Below are 23,221 nucleotides of genomic sequence, written 5' to 3'. Positions count from 1 at the left end.
TCTACTTTTGTGTGGTAGTGTTAGCATTTAACGCAACGAATTATCTCTCACAAATGTATTATTAAGATACCAAACGATTGAAAACGATCATTAGCAAACGATTGAAAATATTGAATGCATGAATTAGAAATTATAACCGTAACTTCTGAAAATACAGAAAAGAATTCTTTTGCTTAAAGAAAGTTTTTTTTTTTTTTTTAATTTTATTTTATTGATGAGTGTGCCTAATTCGGTGCTTACTGCAGAATGGATGAGTATCTGAATCTGGATTTTTTTAATCAGTCGGAGCGAAGAGATAAAAAAAAAAAAAAAAGCGTTATTGAGTGGTGTATGGAGAAATGTTTCATTGCAATAACGTATAAGTGCCCAATTTGTGGAACAAATATGAAACTAGTAGAGCGAAAAAACCGTATAAACGGTTTTAAGTGGATGTGCAGAGTTACTGGAGACGAATGTAGGCATCGAATTTCAAGGTCTGTTCGAAAGAACTCCTGGTTTGCGAAGAGTAAATTGAGCATGTGTGATGTTTTGCGAGTTACCTATATGTGGTTGGGTGAGTGCGGGAATGATTTTATACGAACGGAATTACGTATTGCTAAAAATACGGTGACAAATTGGAAAAGTTAGGTTATACAGAAGAAGTGTCCTTTTATTTCGGGCTCCGGCTACAATTGCAATTTACCTCAAAAACTGAGAAGTACCGGAGACGGGCTCCAGCCCAGTTTAAGCTCTGACTACATTAGAGGTTAAAGGACACAGACAACTTTCCACATGAGGCATTATTACTCATAGGTCTTTTCCCACAAAAGCAAAAAAATGAATCACCACCGTTGTAAAAGGCAGACAAGCCCAAAGGCTACATCCAATGTTTCAAAGGAAAACGGGTACACATTTTAACTGTCGATTCATTGTTCTAATACAGGAGATTCGAGATAGTAAGTGTTTTAGAATAGTAATGCAAAAATAGACTCCGAGATAATAATAAAAAATCTATTGATTTTGCACTGAAAATACAGTAAATAATTTTTTTCCCGACATACCAAGAGATTCGAAATAATAAGATTCAAGTTAACGAGATCCGACTAGCAGTTATATGAAGTTAAGTAAAGATCATTCATTTCATTACACTTTTATCCTACCTTTTAGCTTTGCCAATACAGTCATCTATAACTCATTAATACATACACACACAAATATAATACAATAAAAAGAAAACATTTCGGGGAACCAATAAAAGTTTTCGCGGAAGAACAACTTCGTAAGCTGGAATGCGAATAATAATTCCTTTGCTGTTTGCCCAGTTGAATTCCGTTGGATTCAGACTGTTCAGCTTTTGAAAACTGCCATCCAGACTTGGGACTAATTGGCACACAATATCATATTAAATAAATAAAAACATTTATACGTTGTAACTGCATTACAAATTTTGTAAAACCAGGAGCTTTTGCAAACGGCACGAACTTTCTCAAGTGGAATCCGAATTGAATATTAATCAATTAATTTATTTAATGTGATTTTTTAGTTGTGCCACTTGCACTTTTTGATCTCCCTGCCCCAAATTTTAACTTTGAAAATTCAATTATTCTAACTATTCATTAGTGTAAAGATATCATAATTTTAAAAATTTAGCAACAGGTTACAGTCATAAATAACTGGACATAATAAAATATGCTTCAAAGAACAATGCAATTATATTTATTTGCTTTCATTCATAAGAATATATTTTCTGCCGAAATTTTACACAACAGTATATATTAATATACAATAAAGATCATAATAATCACTAGTATAAAGAAAGTGAAATAAGTATCACACTGATTTTTACTAAATGATATTTTAAAATTTTCTAAGTTCATTTTAAATAGAATGGAATAATCATAACTCTTTTTTTTTAAAAAAATATAAATCACAGCAAAAGGCATTTCTAAGGCAAACACTTTTCGTATGTACTTAATTAACTGAATGCAATAAAAATTAATGAAATAAACATTGCAGTACCTGCTATTAAAAACACAGAGTACGTAACTAAAAATAGAGGTAGATTGAGACATTTGCTATACTAGTGGTGGCCAACGAGTTGTTTTTGATCGATTCAGAATTTTATTTCAATGTTTTTAAATACAACTGCAAACAAATTAGAATGCTTGTTTATAGCAAAAATAACAATATTGTTGAATAAAATAAAATACAGTCAAAAAATTAAGGAACATTCAAATAAACATTCCAATACAAAATATGCAAATTAAATCAACTTCATATTAAAGTTTGTACTTTTTCCAGTTATATTTCATAATGGAATGCATTTCTAAAACAGCAGTTACAGTGATCACCAATAAAGATGCTATATTATTTTTTAAATAAAATTGTCTATTCAAACAATACATGTGGATCGAAAAATCAAAATAAATATAATAACTTTTTTAATATTTAAATATTTCTTGGGGTGAGAATACAAGTGAAATTAACTGAATTTTCCAATTATTATAGTAATCCTGTATGAAAATTAATAAATACTGGGATGACTAACTTGTTGACCACCTTTATATCCTACAGGAAAGTACTCCTTTGCAATTTAAAATAACAATTTTCTGTACTCTCTTTAGGGTACATTCAGACGATGGTATAGCTATGGCAATAGTCACAGTCATATAACATAAGAATTATTAGTTTTGCTCACACCTGTGTAGGGTTTTTAACCGCAGCCCATCATGAAAGGTGAAATTTCGCATACATGAAAGAGCAGCCAACTCAGCGAAATCATTGATCGGACCGGGGCTAAAGAAAGTGACCCTGCATGTGTTCGCTTTCTGTAATTGGTTGGTTCTTACACCAGGCGGCATAAAGTTGAGTAATTTAAACATTTAGACAATACAGACATTCAATAGCAATGGACATTCGGCTTACGCTATTTGTGAGCGCAAAGTCATCGTCTGAACATTCTTACATACATACAAGTAATTAAAATATAAATATTAAAGCATACACCTTTTAAAATAACATATTTGTTTAATATTGTTTTAATGAGACAAACAATTCTAAACATAGGATTATTAGTATAATCACATTAAAATTGTAAATATACATAAAAAACATCAAGGCATTAATTTCCAACTTTTTTAGCTTTTACCTTCAGTGACTATAAAACACACATAAGCATGAATAAAAATAAAATTGCGCTATATTTAGCAAATGAAAATAAACTGGACACAGCTTAAATTATAAAACGGCAATAAAAATATAAACCTCTAAATTTGATTCATTAATATCCAAGCAATGGCAAGACTATGTTCTTGCCAAATAGGTATAAATTATACTGCAATATTTTTCTGCTCAAAGCAACTTGACCTCTATATTGCAGTCAGACTTCTAATTATGAGTAGGGCTTGATTACTGTCCATGGTCAAACGGCCTGAGCTTATAGTTCCAGATTTTATAAAGCCCAATATTTCATCCAATGCTTCCCAGCCGATATAATGGTTAGTGGCGTTGACTTTCGTACCAAAAGGCCCGGGTTCGAGTCCCAGACATAGCACACATTTTTGTAAACATATAGTGTCTATGGGGCACTAAAAATACATGAAGAGCCGAAAGTCCTCTCAAAAGGTTGGTAGTGGTAGAAGAGGTGTGGGAGACCCTTGGGGGTGTTCTCCCGCAAAATTGGGACGGAAGCTTAACAGTTAGTTTGGTTCAGCAATACCTCAGTCACCTGTCATGCTGCAGGGGTGCTGACCTAGCCTGCACCTAGATTTCATCCAATAATTCAACAGAATCCTCATTTGTTCTTATAAAGGCAAGGAAAGTGGGCATTGGAGGACTTCTAAAAGAATAGTGTTTATAATCAAAAGCACTTAAAATATAGATTATAATTAAAATAAAAAGAACAGCTTTCTATATACATTTAGTTAAAACTGATTGACTTACACAGTTTTCTTAACTCAGTTATTAGTATTTATAAATACAAACTTTGAAAAAGTACTTTTTTTCCCTCATTATATACATATACTAGCACTGGGAGGGGGAGGAAACACATTGTTCATTGAACGGGAGTTGAATTGTTCCCCTTGATAAGTCAACTAATTTCCGATCAATGGCAATGATTACTTGCTTTTAATTTAATTTCTTTTTACAATTGAAATTTTGTTATTCATGATTTAATTCAAGTCCCCCGTTAAACATTTTTAACAATTTACATTCAAGTTACTTTAAAACAATTTTCGGAATTACACTTACTAACTATGGATTCACTCTTTTTAGATAATTCTACTAAAATTAATCTTAGGAGGTAATATAATCAATATTTCTTTAGTAAATAAATTATTATTAACTTACTTTGCAGCAATTGCGCAAGTATTAGAATAACTCGATTTCGCACTAAGTGAATTTAAGATCATACAATATATGAAAATATAAATATATAACACATGATCAATTTTTTCAGAATTTTGAAAAAAAATATTATACACTGTAAAATAATTATTTGGAAAATAACTATCTGCAGTTAACTGCATCATACAATACATCTTTATCACATGAAAAAGAAAACTAAAATCTTATTTACAAGGTATAAACATTACAAATTTGTCTATGCCAGAATGAGATTATCAAGTTTAGAGAAACATGTTCTAATTTTTCCATTATCAATCCAATCGATGCCTCTGGTGAAAGATTGAAAATGTTAGCAGCAGAATTGTAAATATAATAATAAAAAATATATATATATATATATATATTTCCAACAGGATCAGAAAGATGCATGCAGCTCAGCCACAGGAAAGAGCTACACCAGAGGGTAGTGAAAGGAAGAAATGCTTCACTAAATTTCTTTATATGATAAGACTAAAAAGGAAAAATTACTAGGCAAATTGAAATTTTTGGATTATTAACTGGAAATCTGAACATGTAGTTACAATTAGAGTCGAATAAATAATATATCTCCTCAAAAGCTGCAAAGTATTTTACAATACAAAACTTTAATTCACAAAGGCAAATAATTTAACTAAGACCTCTTTTTCTTCCTTTTCCTCTCTTTGTTATCTCTATGATAAGTTTACTAGCTAAAACAAACTAATTATTAGTTTCTTTCTATGATGGGTTTATCAGCTTTATTTTAACTATGATTAGTTTATTCACATGATGAAACAAAGTCTCATTATCTGCTTTTTTTTATATTACATTCTATTTGATATTTGAAAAATTATAATAAGACTAAAGGTCTACTTTTTCATACAAATTAATACTTCACACAAAAAGTTATACATACAGTTTTTGAAAATACATCTCTACTCAATACTATTTATGTGTTTTTGCTGCATTATATGTTAGGAACAATAGTCAGATATTTGAAAATTTAATATAATTTCAGGTTTATTTAAAGATAAGCAAGATTACACACATCATATTAAATTTTACTTCAATATCTTGTTTGGGAAAGGAAATCATTACCCAGTTAATATGGCATTTTTTTAAAACAGATCTGAAACTGCAGCTGCACAGTTCATTCAAATTATACAGATATTCTCAGTAACATTTAAGATATATTACAATGAAATTTATATTCTACAATTTAAGCAAAAAAAATCTGAAATTTACTGAAATCCAACTAATTAAATTTTCCAAGAAGTATAAATAGCTAGTATAAATTAATAATTTTCTCAAGAGTAACATTTTAAAAAATACATAAGACATGTAGATAATTAAAAAACTTATCTTCTCACATTCTTAATTAACCTCTTATTATGTGTATGCTAACCTTAATCAAACACAGTATCCATAAAAGTTCTTACAGTTTTTATTTTTATAACCAACAGCTGTAGATATAAATTTCCAATGACAAAAATTCCAGTTTGGATACTTCTAAATTTAAGAAATAAATTTTGTAAAAATTACAAAATCAAACACTTTACACAGTTTTCTGTTTCCTATAATTATATTTATTAAAGTTTTAAAAATAAAGCAAAAGAAGTTTGATGCCTACATGAAAAAATTGACCACACTGCTTAATTTTAAAATTTAGAATTTTTGCAATTTTTTTGGCTTTTTGTACAGGGGTTAGTTAATAAATAAATTATAATGATTTAAAGTTGATTTTTTCCCTTTTAATACCTTTCAGTAATATTCTTTTGTGATTTACTAATGTGTAACATTCTTTAATTAATAATTGAATTGCATATGGTACATTAAAAAAATTTATACAAAACTAATTTATAAATTTTTAAAAGCTAAAAATGCAATTTTATTACTGTAGAGTCAAAATCTAATAATCATGCCATAAAAAAGATGTATTTTTCATTCATGCAAATAATGTTAAACTGCTTGTATGCCAAAACTGAAGCCTGCCACTGTTTTCTGGAAATCAAAATCTATAATAATATTTGTGAAAAGATCTATTTGAAAAAATTTACACAAAAACTTTTGACAACAGTGCACATAGCATTGCTCATCACTTAATCCATCAACATTAGAAACCTTTTTATAAAACAACATTAGATTCTTAGTTACATGTGTATGTGTGATTATGGCAAAGCCTTGAGGGCTATCTGCCTAAGGGGAGGAATGCCTTTGTGAAGGACTTTCTAAAACTGGCTCGCATACATGCTACACGTGGGGAAAACCACGAAAACGCCCATGCAGCCAGCCCGTTTGTGGGATTCGAACCTCGGACCGAACTACCAGTGTTCAGCAACTTTACCACTCGGCAGCTGGTGGGCCCTTTAGTTACATGTGAATGTAAACATTTGTACGACCCCTGAACATAATCTGACTTGAAATTTATATATCTTGGTAAATTTTTGTCATCCTCCTTGCGAAAGACGCTGCCCTAAATAAGGAAGCCGAGAAGCTAGCATTACCGAGGCCACACTCTACCTTAAAAAGAATGCTCCATCTGCAAGCACTCTCAAAGTGGCAGGCTGAGTGGGACATTGCTGAGACCGGCAGACGTACTCATTATCATCTTTTGTATGTTAATCCAGCCAGGCTCTACTCTAACCTGCACCTGGTCCGTTATGTTACAGGCCATGGGCCCTTCCCGGAGTACTTTGCCAGGCACGGCATGACCGACACAGACCAGTGCAGCTGCGGTCACCTGGGTACTCCGGAGCATTACGTCACTACCTGCTCTCTGACCAACGGGATGTACATACGTATTCCCACTACAAACACACAGGCATTCTGTAAGCTCATGGTCAAACAGAAGCACCTCTGCTGGCAGCTCATTAAAATTACGGAGAAGCTAGCCAGTCTCGGCACGGATCTCTGCACAGCAGAATAAATGACCCTGGAGTGACCATTACAGCAGGAAGTATCCTCTTTTAATGGCAACAACTGGAATACTAATTGTTAGCACTTTACAGACTATCACTACATCTTTGTCTTTATCGTAACTTATTTACATAAATGCAACAATTTTACTGTCAAGGTATACCACAATTGTTTGTAATCAATCATTCATTTTCAATAATGTACTCACGTATTTGAATTAATGTTGTCTTAAGGGTTCTCTAGATCATGGTGGACGTGGTGCTATACTAATTAACCGTATGGTAGAGGCATAGTGCCCCCGTTCCTTATACAAGAGTTAAACCTTTTTATGTTCTATTGTTTTTGAATGAGTATACTTTTACTAAATATAATTACATAATTATACAGGCTAGGTCCTGTAAAAGTTGGCTTTCATATTTTTGTCAGAGGTTATTTTTTGAATTTGAAAATACTAAATTAATTTCCAATTATATTTTTTTTTTACTTAAAGCAGTTTTGTAACTAGAAGTACAATATGACCGATGATTTCAAAAATAAAGGTCACACAAACACACTATAAAAACTAGCTTCACCATGCAGTAAGAATGTTCTCGTTTTGGCAGTTTGAATCGAGTATATTATCTAAAAATTCTAGAATTTATAATCATATAAAAATCTCCTTATATATATATATACATACATACATTATATATACATACATACATTATATGCACATATATATACATAGACACATATAAGCATGCATGTATGTATAAACTAATCTAAAAAGCTATAGATAAAAAAATCAGACTGAATAGAAACATGGAAAAATAAAATTTTAAATTAAGCAAAAATACAACTTTAGTTTGGCACAGATTTTAAGCAAAACGCTATCAATTATTCTTGAAATTCATAGAGTTTTATACAAAATCTATGATGAACAAAGGTTGCTTTTTCTTTTTAAAAAAGTAAAAATGCAAACAAATGCAAGTAAGTTTCATAATTATGCAAACATAAAAATGCAGAGCGGACTGTCAGATGACAAATACATCGCTCAAGAGTTGAGAAAGTCAATTATGCCACATTACACATCAAAGGACAATTCTCAATAAAGGAGAACGAATGAGTATGTGGAAACAAGCCAATATCAGATTGACATGATTTAAACTATGCTTGAAACGTTCCTAATTAATACTCAGGAAACAATAAAAAAGAACAACAGACACTTGTTAATAAAGTTGCTAAAAGGCAAAAATTATATGGGATGACTGCTGTTTCCTTCACAAGCTTAAATACATACATCAAAAACTTATTTTTGGTCTATGTTTGAACTTGGAACAATTACAGTTAAGGTCATTTTATGGCCTAGTTGCTTAAGGAAAAATTCACAAGATATATTTCTGCCCAACTGTTAGTGTACCATGACTTGGGCAGCATTTAACATAAAATATTCTCTGTCACAGATGAAACCAACAAGAATAAGAATTTTAGTTTTCTGTGATTATGCAGTTCAAATTAAAGAATTTTTATTATACATTTATTTCACAGGAAAACTAAATGAACTATCGCTTCCCCCCCCCCCCCTTGAAAAAAAAAAGCTACCGAAAACCTTAGTGACAAATGTGATAACTTAGGCAGGCATCATGGCAGAGTTTAATTTAGTATGAAAAAAGTAGTTTAGAGATGCAGTTCTTCATATTAGCATTGTCAAAAAGCAACAGAATGTGTTGTGGAAAAATACTTTGCAGAAATATTTAATAAGAATATATTATTATGGCTTTATGGAACTGCATAGATGTCAGAAGCAATAACTCACATACAATATTAACATTTTAAGAGATATATTTACATAAATTCCATGATGAACTTTTCTGCTGATACCTGAATTATAACATCCAAATTTCAAACTTTTAATAAAAAAATAATTTGGAAAATAATGCCTTAAAGTAAATATTAATAGATACAACTATTTGCTGAATAAACTTGATTGAAATATCAAAACAGAAAATGGAAGCTTTAATTAATTAAATACAGAATAGTTTTAATATATATATAAAGCATTTAATATATAACACATACTAGAAAGTAACATTTGAGTTACAAGACAACTACATTTTATGCAAAAATACTTTACATAAAGATCTAGAAATAGCATATATATGTGTACAAAAAGAGCTAGGAATTGTATATAATTACATAGGTTCATTTGTGGCAGTGTATTAAGAGAATATCAACTGTATTAAAAAACTAAATTACGTTTTCTAAATCTGGAGTACATAATTAAAGATTTTTTTTTTTTTTTTTGGTGTGTGTGTGTGTAAAATAACACTGGGATATATAATATATGCTGTCCTGAGCATAGCTATAAGTCAAATAATTTACTCAAGTTATAAATATTGATGATAATGAAATTATTTATTAATATTTTAGAAGATTACTCATTATGTAAACATTAAATAATGTTCTCATTATGTAAACGTTAAATAATGCACAGTCAAATGGAAATACAAAAAGTCTTCAATGCAAAAATTGTGCTAAATATATATCTTACAAAAACTTAAACGGGAATAAAATATATTGATATATAAAAGTTAAATGGACTATTTAGAAATTGATTTAGTTTTATTATATAGCATAAAATATACTTGAAAATTTTATTTAAACAGAATGAAATCAAGCAATTAAATAAAAATTATTATCATCATTTTCAAAGAATATCATATTTAATAGAATAAATAATTTTTTCTGTAATATCTAAATCTAAAATTTGCCTATTTTCAACCATGAAAGATAAAAAGACAGGGAAAAAATGAATTCAGAACAATAATAAAATGTTTAGTTTTACAAATTACATTACTTACTCAACTATATTTTTACTTTTATGCTATAAAAAATGTTTATATATACTTAAACAAGCTTACAACGCTTTTATTTAGATAAAAACTTAAATTTATATCATATTTATTAAATAAAAGAAACAATTCAGTTTTTAAACAAACAAATATTTTAAAAGTTTAGCTATATTTACTACCTGCGTAAAAACACAGCCAAACACATAAAAACTATAAAAATAACTTTTATAACGTAAATTAATATCATCTACAACATGACACAAAATGTAAAAGAGCATATATACCTATACAGAAAGAAATTAATGCTGCTAACATAAATAAGATTTAAGTCAATTATTATTTACAAACTATATGGACAAAATTTTCATTCTGCAATAAATATCAACTTTATTCTCCATTATAAACACAGATGAAATACATTTAATTGATTATGAAAATGATACAGGAACAACAAAGCTGCAATTTAACATTCAATAGCCTCACTTTTCAAAATTGCACAAATTCATCAATTTTTTTTGCTTTCATTCTGCAATAAAAGTTTTACTTTGTGGCTGCTATTTTTTTCTTTCTATGCTCATTTCTTCACTGAGAAATAAGACAAAGTCGAAAATTTTCCTCAACTAGAAAAGTATTTAAAATACATCATTAAGCAATAACGCAATAATGAAATTGCTTTATTTTAATTTAAAACAACGTTAAAATAACTTACTCAGTAGCAAAATGGCCATGACTTATTGAATAAGAAACACTAATAATAGAAAATATAAAAAAATTTCATCATATGTAGAAAGGGAAGCTAAGGCACTGGGAATTTTTAATACATGTGATGAATCTTGGTTAGGACGTTTTCTTTGCTTATTTCCAATAAAAAAACCTGATTCTAACAACTAACGCTACAATCAGCAGTTACATTAAGTGCAGGAATGTAAAATTAGAATTTTACAACTACTGAAAGAAACAGAAAACATTAAATTGAATGAAAAAAATTAGAATTAGTTATTGATAAAAATATGGTTAACAATGAATAAATTTTTTTTTAATAAAGAAACATTTTATTTCTATATTTTGCAAAAAAATTCCTTTTTATTCTGTTCTGAAACTACATTTTAATACAGTGATTAATATGCTGCACGAAAGAAAATTGCGATAAAATACAGACTTAATTTGTAACAGCTTGAACCTACTGGTAACAGGTCTGTTTTAGACAGAAGAAAAAATTCAGAACTCTCATATTAAAGACAATCAGAATTTCCCTATGCATAGCAGCACTTGGTTTCCATTTCCTCAGATCATCATTATCACCATTTAAGTAATACCATACAGGCAATTCATTCAAAATTTCTTAATATTAATAACTAAAATGATAAGCAAGATGGGCCTCATAACTTCCTAATAACTCCCTTTGGTTTTGTTACATGGCTTTCATGAAGATCCAATTTTGTAATTTTCATGGATTTTACAGTGTATATTTTTAAATAAATTATAATCAGAACCTTCAGTCTCATAAAAATACAATTAAATATGAAAAATCTCCAATTTTAACATTGCTTAAATTTTACACAATACCTTAAGAATTTCAAATAGGAAGCAAGAAAGGCTAATAACATTCTTAATCAAAAAATAAAATAAAATAAAAACTAGACTAACTTTATTTTCCATAAAATACTTAATATATGATGAAAATGCATTGATCCAGAAATAAAATACTGAAATATGCAAGAAACTGATCACAGTAAGCGAGTTCTTGATGTAATAGTCTTTCACTAAGAAAGAAGGGTAGATGATTAAAATTTGTACAAAGAAAGAACCCAAAAATATTTACCATGGAAATCCTAACTAAATATAAGCCAGTTTATAATAAATCATAGAAATAATGAAAATATATGTACATAAAATGAGGAAGAAATGGAGAAGAAAGAAAAAGACAAAACATTGAACCACACATACTCATAGTGTATAAGAAACATGTTTACTAGCAATGTCCCTTTTAATAAAGAAAGTCTTAATTCTAAATTTTTCTGAACTCTAAATTTTTCTGAAAAAAATATAAATTAATTTACTCATCTAGCAATATTTAAATGCAAAAGCTAATATTCTAATGTTAAAAAAAATAACAAGTTTGGGTGGTACAGTTCTATTCAGAAATTTTCAAAAAGCACTTTTAAAAATTTGCTAATACTTGGAATAAAAATAACAAATAATTAATGTAGAATTAAAACCAAATACAGTCAAAAGTATTTAATCTGGACTCGTTGGGACTTTGGAAATTCCGGATTATAGATCATCAGTTTAAATCTGGTAAGATGGCATGCAGAAATTATAAAATTAAAAATATGAAACTGTAATTTATGAAATAAAGAGTAATTATGATCTAAAGGGTATCAAAATTTACAAAAAAAAAGCTTAATATTTATTTGTTTACTTCATTAAACATTTCTTTCAACGCGAGCATGTGTAAAGCATACATTACGCATAGTTGAAATTAGAAAATTGCAACTAGAAAACTATTTGATGTGTATTTGTGATATTACTAATGATGAGAAATTTGATTAAAATCATATCAAAGATGGAGTACATCGAGATGAAATACTACATTTAGTAAAGAATTATAAGCCGAATAAAATAAAAACATCTGCCCTGAAGATAAGGTTAGTGCTGACAGATACTTTCAGTTCATTGCGCTCCGCGACATCCCCCCCTGCAGAGCAGCGTGAAATTGATAAACAGATTTTGGAATGGTTAGAGAAACAAAGGAGCCTTTATCCATTTTTTGCAGCAATTCCACTTTTTGTTTGATGGACATCGAAACATGCTTTCCCTTTGTAGATCCTTTGGTAGCTCCAGCATCGGAAATTCTATTTGACATAATCGAAAGTTCCAACTTACTTTTATAAAATTGCTCTAACAGTCTGCAACAAATAATAAGGCGTATCCAATTAGAAGATTAAGGAACAACGCAATCTGCAACATTAACTGAAATAGATAATTAAATAATTTTACCTTAGCTTATACCATCCATTATACATTAAACGCGCATGCGTAAACATAAGGCATGCGCAGAAAGTTTGTAGCTTTGAGGTCCGGATTAAGATCATTCCGGATTAAAGACTTTTGACTGTATATATTTTGATTGTTCCCACAGTCACACAGTAACTTAAAACATAAAGTTAAAGAGAACTGACAAAAATTTAATTTTCGAAAAATTAGGTCAGAATACAAGAAATTCTGGAAATAATTTCAGTGTAAAGTTCTTTTTGGTTTAGGCTTGGTTTATTATGGCAAAACATACACTTTACGTGATAATAAATACCCTAACTGAAAACTGAATGTATACAGTAGGATTAGATGTTGAAAAAAATTACCAAAGCAATAAACTATTTTATGTGTTACAATAAATGAAATGAATCTAATTACAAGTTTCAGATATGCAAGACCATCGGCAGCCATGTGGTAAAACTACAGACCACAGATGATATGAAATGGGGCCAGATCTCGGTGAACGGACTGACTGCAGTGGAGTTCCCATGGCTAACATGAATACAAGCCATTTAAAAAAGCCGTCAGTTTCTTAAAAGTTTTTTCTGCCATCACTAGACTTTTGGAGCTCTTCCTTCCAGTAAAAAAACTTCAGCAAATTTATCACCCACCTAAACCTATTTTAAGACACATAGCAAGCTAAACTACTACTAAAAAAAAAAAAAAAAAAAAAAAAAAAAAAAAACTTCTTTTTACAATCCTATAATATATGATGAGGCTTTTTTTCCCATTCAGCTCCTTTATTTGATGAAATATCTGTAAATTCATTTTCAGATAAGTTATGCAATTCATTTTCTGAACTGATGAAGCAAAGGCTTTTTTTTTCCTTCTATTACTTGATCAAAGGGTATATATATATATTTGACAGTTCATTGTTGGAAGAGCATCCTTGTAAGTTGAGAGCAAGTGCAACTAATTAACACGCTGATTTCTGCAAAGTTGTGCAGGTTATTTTTCTTGTACACATGTTGACTGCAGGATATTAGTATATAAAATATTTAGGGTTATGTAAATAATGCTACACATTTGCTCCATGTAGCCATATTTTCCATATGCCATACTTATGCCACATTTTCATTTTATACAACTATGAGACAACTTAGACTAGAAATTGTTTTAATTCTTCTGAAAGGAATGCCTTGAAAATTTAATTCCCTTGGCTTCTGTATCTGTTTTGGTATGCAAAAATATGTTGGAAGCCCAAATGCAATGCATGCATATTTTCATATGCAGTCACCAAAGGATTAACATTATATAACTTTAAAATTTTTCTCCGACAACTCCTGTAAATTAGATTGTATTCCAGAACAAAACATGTACATTATCCTTGATTCTATAACTTAAACGAACTGCTTAAAGTCTTCCCTTTTATAAATTTCTGTTTAGTTATGAATTATCCTCATATTATTCTTCATACCTATACAGCTTATATCATTTTATAAGAATTATAATTAATAAATAATGCCTACTAAAGACAGTACTACTAATAATGCCTACTATGCCCTTAAAATAATGTCTACTAAAGATAGTTGGAGTAATGGACTACAATAACATAGGTACAGAATTTTTCCCTCTCAGAACAAAGAATGAATAATTAATTTAATTTTACTGAACTAAACTATTCAAATTATGATAAATTATTCTAAGGCTTATTCTATAATTATTCTAATATTATGCTTTCATATTTCAACATGACATTTAAAATGCAACTTCAACAGAAGAAAAAATTTCTATTTGCAATATATTTTCTTACTCCTAATATTAAACTTTAATTACTTTTTTTTATTTTGACTTGGAAATTTTTTATCTCTCATGTTACATTATAATTTTCTAAATAGCAGCCAAACAAAAAATTAAAATGAAATACAAATTAAATTTATGTTTCTAAACATGCCATATCTTTAAAACTACAGAAGTGTAGTACCATCATGCAAATTTATCAAAAGGAAAGTTCAACTGGAATAGAAATATGTGCAAATATATGAAATAAAAGCATTTTACACAGAAATTAAATTTCAATAAAATCCTACAATGCAGTCAGACCATTAAATTAGGGAAAGATTATTATTATAAGCATTTTTAAAACAAATATCAATCGGAATAATATGAAAATCATTGAAAAATGGAAAATTAGAGGAAAATAATATAATCTAAAGTACATATGCTTAAACAAAATTGTTTAAAAACAAATATTCAGTTATTAAACAAGGCTGATATAAGAGTTTATCTTGAAGGATACATGCATGACCTTATCTACAAATTTGGAGCCCACTTTTTGTACCAATTTTAAATGCTCAAATCTATCACAATTTCTGCATAATTTATTTTCATTAAGTTTCCCAGTCTCAATATTTCATTAGACTTATTAATTTAACATATATCACTTAAAATACACATTAGTCCTTTCAGAAATACAGAAAAACTTTACAGAAGACACCTCTTAAGCTACATATTAATCAATCATTATAAAAAACCAAATGTAATTTTGGACGGCAAGCTTTTAGATCAATAATACAAATAACAGTAAAAAATATCATAAGCACAAAATGTAATTAACAATTTATTTATACGTCAAAGAAAGTAACATCAATTGTTTAGTCATCAATAAGCCAATATTTTATGATTTAATTAAAACTAAGAAGCACCCCAACTACAGATGGGATATCTTAAACCTAGATTTAAAGAAAAATACTTGAATACCTCTACATATATATACATATATGTTTAAAAAATAATATATTTTGAAACAACAATCTGACACACAAAATTGAATTTAAAAAAATTCATTTATCTATTACAAAAGCTAGAAAAAGAAATAAAAGCAAGAAATACAGAAATAAACTTCAGTTAGAAGCATTTGTATTTTTGAGCCTTTCTTACACTGCACTTTAATTATTTCTCAATAATTCTTACAATTATTCTCAATACTCTTAAATGATTACATGTAAACACATAAAAGCTTTATTAATGTAAATCTCAACAGCATTCTGTTTAAAGAATACAAATTTTGAAGTGTACTCTTTTAGTACTTTGAGGAGTATATCTTTTAATTACATATATATTCATGAGATCTGAATCATAAAAGCTAAATATACAGTTTTTCAAATTTAATATGAATGATTAATATATAATAATGAAAAATTATAAGCACTTTTCTACTAAAGCCATACCAATAGGCACTTTTTTTGTTTTGTTTTGACATATTTTCTAAGCAACAGATATTGCAAGTTTAGTTTGGTTTCTTTCCTGGTGATAATGTCTTCACAGTTATCATATTTTCTATCTGTCTCTTTGTAATCGATTCTGCAATTTGTAAATGCCAGTTAATTTATGTTGTCAGGAATTAAATCCCTTCTGAGTTTTGAGAACCAAAGCTTGCTTCAAATGAATTACAACACAATGGTTAATTATAATAGTTACATAAGACCAACATGGGGTAATTTCTTGCTATCTGGTTTTAAAGTAAAAATTGATGGATGTATTGAAATTTTGGAAACTGATGAAAATTTATTCAAAAAAGAAAATATAATAAAAGCTGTGTTCATCCTTCATAATGGGTTTTTGGATTTTATCACGAAATTAGAGAATGTTCCTGGCTTTTCCATTTTGCTAATATTGAGTCAAAAGCATGCAGAAAGAAATAAGCCAAAATGTACCAACAACGTATTGTATGGCCTTTAACTGAAAAGTAATTCATTATATATATTTTTTTCATATTTTCAAGTAAGTTAAGCATTATGGAAAATGCCTTTAAAATCAAATGACATTTTTTAAATACACTTTGAAAAAATATGAGAAAACGAATGCATATGCACACATAGCAATTAGTAAAAATGTATTTATTCCAAAAATGACAATTCAAAACTTTTAACCACCTCCTTAACACATATAAAAAATGGTTTTGCAACCTACATATGGGTTCACTCTTTTAGATACTTCTACTAAATTTATATTAGGAGATAATATAATCAATATATCTTTAATAAATAAATTATTATTATCTTACTTTGCAGCTATTGTGCAAGTATTAGAAAAATTTGTTTTCGAACTAAGCGAATTTAAGATCATATGACGTATAATTAAATAAGATTTACATAAAAGATAAAATGATAATTTTGTTCAGAATTATTGAAAAACAGAAATTTTGTTGATATTTATGAAACAGTAATAATAATGCTAATAAAAATGCTTTATGCAAAAAATATGAAACTATAGCCATCTAACTACATATCAAACTTTCTAAAAATATAAGAAGATATTTTGATACCTGTTTTTAAAAAGAAACTTTTACATACATAAAACACACTAAATACACTTTCATACAATAAAAAGAACCTGGTTTGCTACAGAAACTAAATGAAAAAAATTACAAAGGAAAAACAAAAGTTACATGATAATACATTTGAGAACACGTCATGTAAGTGAAGACAGTCCTAATTTCAAAGTAAATAAGCAAGCAGCAGTACAAATACTAAACTACAGTAATAGGTACAGAAAGTTTATTTTACACAAAAGATTTTTTTATAAGCAACATTTCTTTTAACTTATTTTACCAATGACTAGAAAAAAGGAAGGAATAAAGTTTTATGCTGACAGCCATTCAAATTATTATAACAGCTTTCTCTTTCAATACATCAATGTTACTTTGAAAAAGACAACATGAACTCCATATAAAAATATACATCAGCCAACCTTGAACTTTAGATTGTCTACACAACATAATTTTTCATACTCCTTCTTACTTATCAAGCAATGCTATGGCTAAATAAAACAAACTATACAAAATTTTCTCATATTAGCCCATTTACAATTTTAATCAGTTACATATTCCATTGGCATAAAATGAAAATTCAATAGTTATTTTACTATACATTACACCATACATGTAATAATCAAAAGACACTTCAGGAGAAATATTTCTAAGTTATTTAGAAAAATACCTCTGTGTAAGGAAAGTATACAGCTTTCAAAAAAATAAATAATTTTTCAATAGATTTTGTTAAACAACTACTTTAAAAATGTTATCTAAAGTAGTTTACCTAGTCATTGGACACAGCATTTGTTGGCAGTAACAAATGCTACAAATTTCCAATCACAACATTTTCTAAAGTTTTAGAATCAAATTTTATTACAAAACTCATTATCTTTCATAAAACATATATAATTGCTAGAAACATATATTTAAAAATTTTTAATTTGAATAGAATAAAAAGGACAAAAATCATTGAGCAATTATAGTAACAATTCCCAGGAATTTAACCTTGGTATTATTAATGTAAAAATAATATTAAAACTCAATTAACTAGAATACAATTTTGGAAGGTTCTTGGTGTATATATAGAACAATTTTTATAAAATTTTTTTAAACACTGGAAAATATAAAGAACAAAAGAGATTTGAGTATATGAACATGAATATAAAAAATTTAAAACAAATACACTTATAAAATTTTTGATAAATTTTAAAATAAACAAAACTATCAAATTCACTAATGATTTAAACACAAACATGTATGAAAATATAAGCCTTTTTTTAAATATAAGACAAAACTATGTACAAAGATCAAAATAGATATCTAAAAACCGCACTCTACAAAATAGGGCAGCTATATGTCACAACTAAATACTGTCATCTGATGTGATAAACGAAGCATTAAAATCTGAAAAGTCACCAAGGGTGATATTATGATGAAGCAACTCCTAAACATGGACACCTTTATTTTACATTGGAAATATTGGACAGCATCTATTAGGAGAAATTAGGAATGAAGAAAAAAATTGCATAAATATTTAATAATTTTTACATAAACTAAATAACTTCACTCAGTATTATTCTACATACATATAATTTGTAATTCTTAGATTCATTAAATATTAGGATCTGTCACTAAACCCTAATAGTTACCAGTTTCATTAAGATTCATACTGATAATTTCTCTTATTTTCTACCACTAAGATAAGCGATATCAAGCTTTAAAGGACTTATGAGTTTTTAAGCAAATTAGTAAATACAAACACATACAAATTTTTTGCTTAACACATCCTCAGCGTTTGTACATTTTAAACTTGCACCATTTTCTCAAAAATGGAATTAATAATGTTTTAAAGTGTGATATCTTTTAAAGCCCTTTGCTTTATGAAAAATTCAATGCAAAATTTACACACATACCCTGTTACACTGTATATTTTCTTGCCAGAGCACAAAAGACATTGTTGTAAAGTATTTTTCTTTTTTCTAGTTCCAATGATGGGCTCTAATATATGTTTCCTCATGTTCAAAGAAGTCTCTCTGTAGAATTTTAATTAATTTTTTTTTTTTAATACTGGTTACTGACAGTATATATAGTGTTGATGGACATCTGCAGGAAACAGGTATATTGGCCCTACTGGCAAAAACAAACCGGTGGATTACAACTCATAATGGAAAATGAGTTTCTTGTTGATACAGGACAGCAGATGTCCCAAAAAACTTTAGCCAGACATTTGGGAGAAGGACTATAGGCAGTTAGATCTGTGGTGTGTGTGTGTATCATTATTTAGACAGCAATTATGTCATGAGCGACTATCATGGACTGAACAGGAGTGGGTTTGCGAAACATTCTCAGATGAGAGTAACTTCAACTTGTCGTCAGCTTGTAGATGCCAAGTGATCTGGCATGAGAGTGGCACAGCTTATCATTTAAAAGTATCCAAGAAAGGGACCTTATCCAAGATGCAGTATCATAGTGTGGGCGAGCATAAAGATCAATGATTGCACGTCCCTATATATGCTTGTAACAGGGACTATGAGCGGCCACGGCCAACAATACATTGATATAGTTTTACTGCCTCATGTTTGCCTTTTCCATGGTGCTTTTGGTGATAAATTTGATAATTTAGTGTAGGGTACACACCATATGTGCTATACTATCTGGAACCTTTTTCGTATTTATTCCTGAGTGACCTAAAAACTCTTCCAAGAATAATGGATTTGTCTACTGGCAACCATTCTTCAAAATCTGAATTAAGGCTTGAATCTGAACTATTTGAAATTCTTAGTTGGTAAAAAAAGCTAGGGCATCACACAAATTTGTAATTACTAGAATTATCATTGGTAAGCTTGTTCTTGCAGAAATAATTTGACAAATGATCTGCACACAATTCTGCATTACCCCATTCTATTATACTGTGGTCTACATTTTAGGAATTTACTGCAAAAAAAGGTTAACTTATAGTAAAAAATCACTTTGTCACCAAAAAACTCAGCGATTACAATAATTCATTGATAATTCGTAGAAAACAAGCTTTGTCATTGCCTGTGCTTTAATAATAATATGAATAAAAAGAGTTTAGTTTTTTTCTACAATTTAATAACAATATGCACAAAAAGAGTTTGGTTGTTTCCTACTTAAGATGCGTTAACCTGATTATTATATTGGGCTGGGAATCACACTAGTGAGTTTCACTCACAAATTTCTGGCTAATTAAAACACATACTTTCAACTTAAAGGAAAACTTATTCAGAACTGTTTAACAGCTCAGCTAGCAAAACCTTATTTCTTCAGGCAACGTCCAAGTATTCCCAATAATACCCAATTAAAGCAGAATCCATTGGAGGAATAGAGGGATCATTAGTCACATTTGCAATTGGTTGGAAAATATCAGACCCATAATTGCTAGAAGTTATATGTATATTATAGGTTTTTAATCAATTTATAAAATACAGTCAAAAGTCGTTAATCCGGACTCGTCGGAACTTCGGCGATTCCGGATTATAGATCATCAGCTTAAATCTGGTAAGATGGCAGGCAGAATTACAAAATTAAAAATATGAAACCGTAATTTATGAAATAAAGAACAATTATGATCTAAAGGGTATCAAAATTTACATAAAAAAAAAGCTTAATATTTATTTGTTTATTTTATTAAACATTTCTTTCAATGTAAGTTGTTTAAGTTGCTTCGTTTTTTATGTGATAATACATTCTCTTTAATTCTATAAACAGACATAATTTCTTGTTCAGTTACAAAGTTTCGCTGTTCAAATCCTATAATTGCTGTGTCGAGAATACCGACTAATTTGTCAATCGAAATTTTTTCGTTTTCAATAACCTCTGTGTCACTTTCTTCACTATCGGAAGCAAATTATAATGACGAGGAATTTGATTTAAATCATATCAAAGATGGAGTACATCGAGATGAAATACTACATTTAGTAAGGAATTATAAGCCAAATAAAATAAAAACATCCGCCCTGAAGATAAGGATAGTGCTGACAGATCAACTTCGAATTCATTGCGTGCCACGGCGTTTCCCCCCGCCGCAGAGCAGCGTGAAATTGATAAACAGATTTCGGAATGGTTAGAGAAACAAAGGATATGCCTTTATCAATTTTTTGCAGTAATTCTACTTTTTGTTTAATGGGTTTCAAAACATACTTTCACTTTGTAGATCCTTTACATATTAGTAAATATATATCAGAAATTCTATTTGACATAATCGAAAGTTCAAGCTTACTTTTATAAAATGCTCTAACAGTCTGCAAAAAATAATAAGCCAGACCCAATTCGAAGATTAAAGAACAACGCAACCTGCAACATTAACTGAATTAGATAATTTTAGCTTAGCTTATACCGTCTATTATACATTAAACGTGCATGCATAAACATATTATGTGCATGCGCACACGCATATTCGCAGCCGTAAAGGTCTTACGCGCATGCGTCAAACTGACGCATGCGCAGAAAGTTTGTAACTTTGAGGTCCGGATTATGGGTGTCCGAATTAACAACTTTTGACTGTACTTCTTCTTCAATGGCCAGACAGCCCAGGATGGGCCCTTTCCTTTATAAGAATCAAATTCCAAGCTCTTCTATCCCTGGCCATGGACATCCAATTGGTTATTTTTACAGACAGACTAACAAACAAACTTAAGTTTTCTACAAACAGACTTAACAGTTTCCAAACAGTCGAGCCACCTAAGTTTAAGTCTTTCTCAATTTATAAAATACAATGCAGTAAAAATTTCCACGTTTTTTCCTAACAATTATTTGATATTTTAAATGTTTCCCTGTGTAAAATTATATAGGAGATAATGAATTTTAATTACTTCAAATTGAAATTGAAACTTTATTGCAAACATTTCACTTAAAATACTGTATAATTTTCCCCTAAATTAAATACAACTTCTGAAAGTCTTTAAATAAACATTAAAAAAAAAAAAAAAAATATATATATATGCAAAACAGCAATCTTAATTTGGCATACATTTCAAGCAAAACTATCAATTTTGAGGGCAATCAGACACAAACAATATTTAAGGAGCAAAAAGAGCCTTTCCCCCTTCTCATGAAGACAGACCTGAATCTGATTTCCATTGAAATTGATTCAGTGTTATTTAATGCCATTTAATGTTATTAATAGTTAAATCTATGCCAAAATAAATGTTGCAATTTTGCCTAATTTTAAAATGACATGTTTTTCTTCCTATTTGATTAACCTTTTCTCTACTAAAAAGATTGTTTATTAGTTATTGAAATTTTTTTTAATATATAAATTTCAATCTACACATGACAAATGGGAAATGAATTAGAATAATATAATTTTAGTGTAAAGCATTAGATTTAAAATAAATAAAAGGAGCTTTAAATTTTTATAGTTATTATATGTAAGCATAAATAATTCTCTGTACTTATAACTGGGAAAGTGTAAAAAATGTAAAGTATTTATTTTGATATGTAATGCATGCCATATAATGCATTTTAAATTTCAATTCATTTAATGAACACAGTTGTATTAATTTTTAAGCAAAATAAATTTTTCTAGCTTATTTATTGTTTCCATATATTCTGCAATGTCATAAGCAAATTTTAAAACTGACATGTACCATATCAAATTTAAATTGATTAAAAGACCATTATGTATGTATATAAGCTAAGAGCGATGGGGTTTCCCATGCATGCGCAACTGGGGCCAGAACACACCGCTTGGAAAATACAGTTTATGCTTGTGCATGATAATTTAATACTTGTGTACAAATATTTTAATAAAATGTTAAATACATTAGTGTGAGCCATAGTTAAATATATTAGTGTGATAGTTGAGACTGAATTTTAT

The 23,221-nt window shown here is 28.9% G+C and overlaps 1 protein-coding gene across 3 annotated transcripts in view; it reads right to left on the bottom strand.

Moving 5' to 3' along the window:
- Positions 1-1,678: 1,678 nt before the first annotated feature.
- LOC118198018 (flotillin-2-like) overlaps positions 1,679-23,221 on the bottom strand; it is a 90,598-nt gene continuing 69,055 nt past the window's right edge. For all 3 annotated transcript variants that reach the window (XM_035369606.2, XM_035369607.2, XM_085816442.1), the window contains one exon: positions 1,679-18,872. In XM_035369606.2, the coding sequence (XP_035225497.1) occupies positions 18,843-18,872 (30 nt within the window). In that variant the 3' untranslated portion in view covers positions 1,679-18,842. The remainder of the gene's footprint in view (positions 18,873-23,221) is intronic.

Source organism: Stegodyphus dumicola, chromosome 1, assembly GCF_044657685.1.
Source record: "Stegodyphus dumicola isolate Sdum_Otavi_A_Nest chromosome 1, ASM4465768v1".
NCBI lineage: Eukaryota > Metazoa > Arthropoda > Arachnida > Araneae > Eresidae > Stegodyphus > Stegodyphus dumicola.
Note: the sequence above shows the minus strand (reverse complement) of the source record. Positions and strands in the feature narration are given on the sequence as shown.